This window comes from Charadrius vociferus, unplaced genomic scaffold (genome assembly GCF_000708025.1).
Source record: "Charadrius vociferus isolate BGI_N301 unplaced genomic scaffold, ASM70802v2 scaffold213, whole genome shotgun sequence".
Classification (NCBI taxonomy): Eukaryota; Metazoa; Chordata; class Aves; order Charadriiformes; family Charadriidae; genus Charadrius; species Charadrius vociferus.
Window position 1 is genome coordinate 432,678 of NW_009647828.1, and position 10,041 is coordinate 442,718.

Consider the following 10,041-nt stretch of genomic DNA (forward strand, 5'->3'; position numbering starts at 1 on the left):
AACATCTAAGAGACTTCAACTCCAACGGGAAATATCAGTAACCGATCATGTAGAACTCAACCCTGTGGCCAAACGAAGCTGCTCTGCTTGCTTATTATTTAAAGTTCTTTTTTACTTCATCCTGAAATGATCTGGCACTGGGAGTGTTGCTTTTTACATCCTGTAAGGAGATGGAGCAAATCTGGATGGAGCATTGCTGAGGAGCAATGTCTCTGAGCCCCGGCAGAGTTCAGCTCTCGTCCAGAAGAATGGCAGGAGGGAAGGGGGAGGGAAAGAGGCCGAACAGGCAGAGAAAATCAGAAGAAATATAATGTATCTGACCTGGAACACAAACTGCTTCTATTAAAAGCGCTGGTGAAACCAGCGGTTTTCTTATGAGATACTAAAACTCTACTTTCCCTCCAGATATTTCCATCTGGTTGAGTAGTTGGTTGGTCAGGAAAATGTCATTTTCCCCTGACTGCACGTGATGTATTACAAAGAACACAGATTGCCTTGGGTGATTATATATATATATATGTGTGTGTGTGTGTGTATACATATATTTAAAAGGAATATAATTATGTTAAAAAGAAACGTGTGTAGCAGTCTCCTGGCTCCCTAGATCTGTTCAAGTCTAGGCACTTGTGTGTGGTGTACTCCAAGCAGGTTAAGACTATGTAAACATTGAGTCCTTCAAAAGCAACATTCAACTTCTCCAGGTATTGCATGTGGTCTGAGCAACACGCGACATCAACCTTTAAACCATCCCAGCTTTTGCGTTCCTGATGTTCTGGACCACGACGACTACAAAAACACTGTATCTGGAAGAGAGTTCCACTTAAATAATGAGGGAATAAACATACAATATTAAATGAAAACAAAGGATGAAGATGCTTTGAAGATTAATAGTAGTGTTTATGTGTTGAGAGCTGACACCTGTAAACACTGCATCTTTTTCTTTTTGTACAGTTTGATAAATACATGAACTACAAAGCACTTTCCATGTATAAACCTGAGTGTCATTCATATTGGACTACTGTTCTATTTACACTGACCATGAATGGCGGCGATCAGATGTTACTGGACCTGCAATAAAATTATTTTACTTTAAACTTGAAGAAAACAAAGGAGCAATCTGAAGTCACGTGTCAGTAAAACTTAAGTGGAGCAGTTGTCAAATAAAGCCAACTATCACGTAGATGAGAGAAAAAGTTGGGTTCAAGGAAGTTGTGTTTCTCCGAGTGCTTCTAGTCTCTTGTGACACAACTTGGAAATCCTCCTCCTCGGTATTACTTTTCCGTTTTGTTTAAAACCCTATACAGTTTCTGATGTCCATGCATCAAATACAGGTTCCTGGCTGTGCAGGGGGTTGCTGTTTCCGATTCCGTATTGCACCCGATTTCTCTTTGTAGGCAATTGGCATCTGTTGTGAAATGTCCACCAGTGCACTGGCCACTGCAAGACCTGAGGCAACAAAACAAAACAGTCATGGAACGAAACAGGCACAGAAACAAATCCTTCCACCGCTGCTGAGAAAAACCCTTCAAGCCACAAAATGAATATCATTTTTGAGTTCTTCTTAAAAACAGCAAACTAGAAAAGCATTTGGGCTTAAGAGATTAAACTCTAGCTGCTATTCTGAAATAAGCTTTTAAATACTGCATGTTTTATTGAAAGCAACTGCAGTAGAAAAAGCTGGAAATAACAAGTGTGGGTATTAAGGGACGTGAAACCCATAATATTGAGAGAAGGTGTCTTTCTCTGTACTAGCAAACGTGCTAGAATCAATGCTGAGCACAGGTGCATGGGTGTTTCACTGCACTTCCCGGACATCATCATCTCTACAACCTCCTCCTGGCAAATCCACAGACAAACCACTGTTGGCCATCCAGGATTTAGCTCCATACAGCTCACAACCAAACCACCCCATCTCAAATCCAGCTAATACTCCATTAAGACCCTCTGCTTCACCGTGCTCACTAAGCACTGGAGAAACCCATGTTAAATCACAAACTGCCCAGGAGATTACATCTCTGTGCCCTTCAATTGGGTTCAAGTGAGAAGGGGCTGGGAACAATGAAACCTTAAGCTGGATGGAGAAAACTTCGCTGTCCAGAGCTGCTAAGAGGAGGGCACGGACTTGCTGTCTCTCTACCAATGGAGCTGGGAATGAAGGGGAATAGGTTGGGAGACAAGTAACTTTCACAAGGAACTATCATAAACCTGTCTGTGCCAGATCCCCCTTTTTCCCCAGTCATAAATGAAAGTGTAATCCAAATATCAAATGTTCATCCATCAACTGACCCAAGAAACTGAATCAAACCTCAGGCTGAAAGCTAGGAGGGCCCAAGCCAGCTAGTTTAAAATAACCTGAGCACATCCTCAGCTGCGGTGTGGGTACTGCAATTACCACAGGATCAAGTCTGAAACTGTAAGGTGAACCTGTAAGGCTGGGGAAGGAGCATGGAGTTAATACCAAGCCAGCAGAGACAACCATACTCCTCACCTGACTGTCCTGGTGGTGGTATACCCCCAAGTCCTCGAGGCAACCTCACAAATACAGAGAGAACGGCCGCTTTGTTCCCAAAGCAGGGCTCCAGCGCTATTGGCTTTGGTACAGTCTGCAGAGAGGGAAGGAAGAGAAGGAAACAAATGTTATACAGTGTGTTACGCCCTCCCTCTTCCCTCAGCGTCGTCTTTTTCAGATTGTACAAGCTTCAGGGCACGAACCATGTTTCTGTGCTTGGCAAATTTCCAGCATGTAGCTAGCGAAGTTAAAACCAATGTTAGTAACAATCAAAACCCTAGTCAGCGCAAAAAAAACCCCACGTTTACTTAATAAAAATCTAGCTATTAAAAAGTCAAGCTCTGCACAAGGCTTGCATTTCTCCCTAAATTCAATAACAAAGGAGCAGCTTATGCTAAACAAGAGGATTGAGGTTTTGTTGGCTTTTTTTCCTTCAAAGCCATCAGCAGTGTATCACAAATATCGGCACGTCTGATCACTGCAATTTGGCGGTTCAATTTCTATTTTCAGAGTTTGACTCCACATAATACCTTCCCAGCACCGTATGCATTAACACGGTACAGCACATTCACCCCCGCACCGCTCTTTGTTTCACTGTTGTTTACTTTAAGCTGTGTTCCCCCAGTTTTGTCTTTCATTTGTGTTCTTTCCCAAGGGGTCATGTTCATTTTCCAGTGGTCTTCTAGACCGCTTTGGCCTATGTTCTTAGGTAGCTGGCTGCTCTGGGAGCTGACAGTGCTTTAGAAAGGCTCCTGGATTGTACCAACCTTTTTTAAACTGAAAAGCAGAGAATTCAGTAGAGCAGAGGACCGGTTTGTGATCCTGGCTCTGGATCTGGCTTCAGTGACCTGTTGTACCCTACGATGGACTACTCTTAACGTGCTTTACTGAAGCCTATTTACTTTCAATAGCAATACTCCACCACTTACATTACAAACATGGACATGAAATAAAGTTTTCAGCTCAAGTGTGAACTGATAACTGTGCAGATATAATGGGCAGCCAGCTTTCCCTCACCCTAGAGAAGCAGGGGACTGGATCCCTTGCTGTCCCTCAGTGTCTTTGAACGTCACCCTCCCACCGTACTCCCGTAAAGGTTTTATTTGAACGATCACCAGCTAATTTCAATATGTCGTTAGAAAGACAAAATGCAACAGCACAGCCCAGAAACTAAAATGTGTTCTTACCTGAGCTGGGCCCCAATCCCACAGACAATTACACGCAATCAGCGTTATTGTGGGATGGCACAACAGTAAGATGAGGATGTAAGTCTATGCCTATGTGTACAGGTACAAGAGTGCCTTCTTTTGTTCCACATAAGCAAAAAAAAAAAAAAAAGCCGAGAAACACTATTTTTACCTGACACAGTGCTTTCTGATTTCTTGTTTAGTATGGACAAATTCTACCCTGGCATTAATGAAATAATTATTGCTTTTTCCATCGGGCATAAAATTGTACTACTGTGCTTACACGTTCAACAGAAACTCAAAACAATGCATGACTGAAAAAAAACAAACGGGAGTCAAACAACGCTATTAAATTACTGCTGCTCAATAAAAAAAGAAAAAAATAGATGACAGCAAGCAAAATGAAACTTAAAACTGTTTTCATGTCTCATATTTACTGTAACGATTGCAACAACAATTTGTTAGTCTGTGCAAGGTAGATAAATAAGTATTCTACAGGCTGTAACGATGTAAGCTGCCGTCTGCCTGGTTTATGACGGCAGATTTCTTCATCTTCTCCCCACCCCCAACAAAGAGATCAAACTCAAAATAACGCTTTTCCCACAAAGCAACCAAGCATACCCTGGTGCTATATCCCACAGGCGACTCAATTACCAGAGGTAATGGAGAGAGCACAGCGAAGGCAACTGCAGAAATACAGCCCACGGACTTCTGGCATATGGGTGGAACATGCACTGAGCGCAAAGTTTATTTTCTTTTGGAGAGCGCCAAGTACCTTACTTATTCCACTGTCAATAATACAGCCCTGCCGAATCGCAGGGGTTGGAGCACAGCACTTGGTTGTTACAGAAAGCACTCACGCTCATCCTCAGAGTTGAGCAGAGTGAGCAGTAAAGACCCAGCAGAGAAGCAGCAGCAGGGGGAAGAGAATGATGAAGGAGCAACTGAACAAGCCAAGAAGAGATTATCTAACACATTTTTAATGTATTTGCTGTTAACTCCTACTGGACTAATGGCCACAAGAAATGATCAGAGGATTGGAACACCTCTCCTATGAGAGGAGGCTGAGAGAGTTGGGGTTGTTCAGCCTGGAGAAGAGAAGGCTCCAGGGAGACCTCATTGAGGCATTCCAATACCTTTCAGTACTTAAGGGGGCCTATATGAAAGATGGGGACAAGCTTTTTAGCAGGGCCTGTTGCGATAGGACAAGGGGTAATGGCTTGAAACTAAAAGAGGGCAGATTCCAACTAGCTAGAAGGAAGAAATTTTTTACGATGAGGATGATGAAACACTGGAACAGGTTGTCCAGAGAGGCAGTAGATGCCCCATCCCTGGGAACATTCAAGGTCAGGCTGGACAGGGCTCTGAGCAACCTGATTGAGTGGAAGATGTCCCTGCTCGCCACAGGGGAGTTGGACTAGATGACTTTTAAAGGTCCTTTCCAACCCAAATCATTCTATCCTTCTAATCCAATGCTTCTGCAACTCTCTTCCTTCCCCAACATAAATTGTTCAGTGCAGCTCTACTCCAATATGCTTTGTAATGTCATGGGGATGCTCAGCAGCATGCTCATCATCTTCCAGCCGATATGCAGAAACAGGAGGCTGGAAAATACTTCTCATGGTCACCGAATCCAGTCCCTCACTAATGCAGGTGACTGCACATAAAAGTGCAATGCTCTGCTTTAAAAAGTAGTTATACTTTCAGCCTGTGCCATCAGCTCTGTGAGATCTTTCCAGAGGGTCCCTGCTCCTGGATCTCGCTGCTCTGACACCAGAGACTTTCTACTAACCTCAATTCTTTCCCACCTAAAATTATTCATTCATCTGACATTTTTCTGTGCCTTAACCCTCTCCCTGGACTTTACGCTACCATACATCTCAGCCTTCATTTGGCTAATCTGAACGAACAACGCTCTGAATTTTTTCTCTGAACACAAACACACCCTTCTCCAGCTCTCCCAACAGTCCCTCTCTGCCCCTTGTCTGCTGCTGTAGACCACGGGTGACCTGAGAGGCGTTTCAAGCTTTGACAGGACCCCTGTAACGGTATCAAAACCACCTTGATTCTCTTGCACATCCTAAAAAGGTAAGGAAGAGAAAAAGTTCATTATAGAGTTTTCAGTCACAGAACTGAAGGGACTTTGAGGATAATTTAGCTCATCTCTCAGCCCCAAGCAGGACCCTTTCTCCTCCTCTGCCCTTTCCAACTAATGAACCCTGAGCGTGCCGCAGAAACTCTCATTATGAGTCCCTGTGGGCACAATCTTTCCCTTTCCCTGGAATTTTTATTTCATTCCTGAAGGTCACACTTCTTCCTCCTCTCTGCTCTCCTGATCCCATTCTGAACCACGTTCTGCGCAGGTGTCACTGGTGCTGAAAGAGCCCCAAACAGGCGGCCAGCACTGTCTCCCAGCAAGTGACAGCAGACCCCAGCCATACCGATACCTAAAATTTAGTTATTTCACAGGGATGAGTCTGACCCTCATGCTGCAGTGAATTTTTTAATCTGATGTACGCAGAGGACATACCTCTGAGCCTCCTTCCTTCCCTTATCAAACTGCTCAGAAAAGCTGAGCATTATTAAAAAATTGTTAATATTTCACCGCATGTGGAACTTTGTTTCTATTAACCATGCAAAGCAAGGAAGTACACTTTCTATAATGATGCATCCAAAATCTGTCAGGGAGTTGCAAGCTAATTTGGAAGGAACACATTAAGCACAAGATCATCTTGCTGCAGCTAATCCTGATCTTAAATATAAAAGGGGGAAAAACAGCCTACTGTCCATCAAAAACAGCCATTTTCTTGACACAAGCTGCAGTTAATAACAGCAAAAAAACCCCAGCATAAAGAATCAAGTCCTGCAAATTTATTTTTGACAGCACCAGTTCAGGCACCTGCTTTTTGAACTGTGACTCATACTGCATCTCATCTCCAAGCGTGCGCTCGCCAGGCCAAGAGACAAAGCGCAGCCTGATGAAATGACTCACATGCCGAGTGACGGGAATGATGAATTTGATGCAAGCAAGAGGCCAGCCGGGAGTGAAGGGCATACTGTGCCCTCTGCGAGATATAGAGCAACCCGGCGGTGGAGCCCGCGGACCATATTCTGCAGACACGGAGGAAAACATGTGGGTCATTCAACCAGCAACTCAACAGCTATCTTGACCATGGTTCTCACCCACAGCTGGCCTTGCCGTGAGCCTGCTTGTGTTTTGACATGACCTGTGCAGGTGTTATCACGGCGCAAAGCAGCTACGGAGAAGCTGGCTGGCTTCATCAAGTTGAATTTTCATGGGGAGACCTAACAAGAGTTCACTTCTGATTTCCTTCCCCACCTCTGCAGCATGTCTGCCTCCCGCGTGGTTTCTCAATGCAGATCCAAGCTGCTTTTCAGCAAGAAGGTTTGGAGTGGACTTGGGAACCAGAGATCAGGTCATTATAAATGCTTGTGCTTCATTCTGACAGGTGGCTTTTAACGGCCCACTTAAAAAAAAAATATAAAATACGTAGATCTCCAAACTTTGTAAGACCTTTCATTAGATGGTTAAAACCAGCCTCTGCCAGACACTTTCATTTAGAGTGTTTTGATAAACCCATTGCTGAATTATAGAAGCAATTCTTTTTTATTGAAGGCTTAATAGCACAATAAAGTAGACATTATTCAAATCTATGCAAATAAGGTGCATCCCTCAGACTCTTGGCACATGACGACTGCTTCGTGTGGTGCCTGAACAGCAGAGTCCGACAGCGGGAGGGGGGCACAGAGGGGAGAGCAGAGCCCAGCTGCTAGAGCGGGTAGACAAAGACCACGGTTAATAGGGCAAGAGGATCTCGCCTTTGGTGGACTCGGTCAATCCCTGTGAGCCAACCAGAAGCCCATCAGAAAGGAACTGTGCCCTTGACTCATGAAACATGGAGCGAGCGCGCTTGCACCCAGCCAACATGCACAGCAGCAGTAAGAAATGCACAGCAAGAAGACTATCTTCCCTTCTGGTTGCAACCAGGGTGGAGATCAGCAAAGGGGATGCTGTGTTGTCTCTGTGCTACGAACAGACAACTGCAGCTGGTCTACCCATCAGGCACACTTCCCTAAAGCTACTCCTTGTCCTCAAAGAAACATTATGAGTGAGCTGCAGTGACAATTTCATGCAGCCGATAGCCTGAACCTTTCTTCTACAATGGTCTTTGACTGCTCATCCACACCAGCAAAGCTACGATCAACGGAAATGGTGGAAAAACCCCCACAGCTAGGAATCAGGATAGTGCGAATGTCAAACAAAAACCAACAAGCCAGCAAGGACCTCCCAGCCTGGCACACAGATTTAAACACGCTTTACCGGGCAATGTGCACCGTCAGGAAAGTGCACTGCAGCATTTGTTTTTTAACCGGGAAGTGCTATCATGCATTTTGTGCTAGGCAGTGCTTGGAAACAGTGACGACCCTCTTTTGGATGAAAATATCAAATTAGTGGTATTTCACTAAGCGGTGACACAATCCCATTGTTCCGGGAGGCAGTGAAATCTGTTCTCAGCAATTTTCCATAGACGGCTTTATTGGCCAAAACCAGCACTGAAAAGCCGAGCAATTTCAGTTGTTTATGACTTTTGATATGCACTTAATATGTATAAAGCTTAAACAATTATAGAAGTTAAAAGCTGTAAGAGACCTATTAGGTCATCTAATTAGTCTGACTACTCCAGCATGATTTTCTACACAAACAGGGCATTCTCCTGGACTTTAGGCTATTTCTAGGTGACCCAGGTGCAGAGTGCACCACCAGTTCCCTTGGGAGACAACTTCACAGCCAAATGCTTTCCACAATCAAGTTGCATGGCATGATGTTCAACCTAAACATTTCTTTTTTATTTCATCTCATTATTTCTATTTACGCTGCTTATATTCAACAAATTCTAAAGGTTAATAATGTGTCACATAAAACTAATGGCTAGAACAATAAATATTCTGTGTAATTTAAAAAACAGCGTCAATTTTATTTAGGTTCTGTAATACACTGCCAGCATATTGCTTTTCAAAATGTGTACAAAAAATACTGTTGAGATTCTTTTTTCCTTAACAAGAAAACTTATTTCTGTGTTTTGATCAAATAACTCTTACATGGTTTTCAATTTCCAGTAAGGAAATTAAAATAAAGGAAAAATCTCATGGTGGGGAAGAGAAGAGGAACATTACTGAAACAGTTCAACTTTATTATTTGATTCTACTTCTTCAGATGATTTCACTCTGTAGAAAAAGGGTCAAATATCATTTGCAAGTTTTTAAATTGTGCCATTAAAAGCCGGCTGAACATTTGTAAAATAAGTTATAAGCAATTTTCTATAAAAAATAGAGTATTAAGTTTTAAAAATCATATTCTCAGGGTAATGCGTATGTCCTCCAAGATAGAGATGAATGAACTTCCAGCAATAATTTGCAGTAAATGAGTCTAGATTAAAAATTTACATTTACCTTGTCCCTGATATCTACCTTGGAAGTGATGCAGGCGCTGGGGAATGAATTGCTCACAACTCAGCCCCAACACTGGGTTCCTGCATGTGAGAAACTAAATAAAAATCATACTCAAGCCCTCAGATGAATGCTAACAGCCTAAAATTGAAAATACAGATCTGAGCACCCCGAGTTACCAATAACTGGAAGCATATAGGCAAAACAGCCTCACAGGCCACCGAGTTTGCTCCCGCTGCATTTAACAACTGCTTTCTATTTTAAAGTGCACTTTGTCAATCCAGGAAAACACAGACACAAGCACTCAGTGAAGGAAAGGAATTCGCTAGGCAAGTTTGTATTTCAAAAGCAGTCACCCTGAAATGACAAAATCTCATGTCACAGCTTTGAGCATTGCCATTCACATAAACCAACACTTTTTTTCAATTCTCTGCTGATGCCCTGGTGAGGGGAGGGGATGGACAAGGCCATGGGTAGCAAATCTGGGCAAAATGTGTACGGCAAACGGTGGACATTTATTTTGATTTTGTACGGGTGAAGAGGCAGGATTTTTCTGGTTCTTTTCGACCACTTGGCCAGTTTTCACACATGAGAAAGCGCAAGTAAAAAAACCAACAAAATAGGACAGTTGGATGAAGAGTGCAAACACAAGACACACAAAACAACTGCTTGGCATAAAGGAATGCAAATAGGTCCCCAATAACATTTTTGAGAAGCTGCTGGTGTTATTAGTACTTCAATCAGAAGAAACACTCTTAGCACTAGAGGGGAAAAAAATTGCTTAGAAAATCCCTCTCCTGTGGGAAGCTTCACACTCCTTCCTCTCCCTCCAGCAAATTCCTCCTTATCAGCTAAAATCAGGGTCCATCCTGCTGA

At 43.2% G+C, this 10,041-nt stretch overlaps 1 protein-coding gene across 1 annotated transcript in view; it reads right to left on the reverse strand.

The window, feature by feature from the left end:
- Positions 1-876: 876 nt before the first annotated feature.
- Positions 877-10,041, reverse strand: part of ATRN (attractin) — a 118,868-nt gene continuing 109,703 nt past the window's right edge. The window contains exons 28-29 of the mRNA XM_009882542.1: positions 2,489-2,603; positions 877-1,446 (exon numbers count right to left, since the gene is read on the reverse strand). Of these exons, the coding sequence (XP_009880844.1) occupies positions 1,322-1,446; positions 2,489-2,603 (240 nt within the window). The 3' untranslated portion in view covers positions 877-1,321. The remainder of the gene's footprint in view (positions 1,447-2,488; positions 2,604-10,041) is intronic.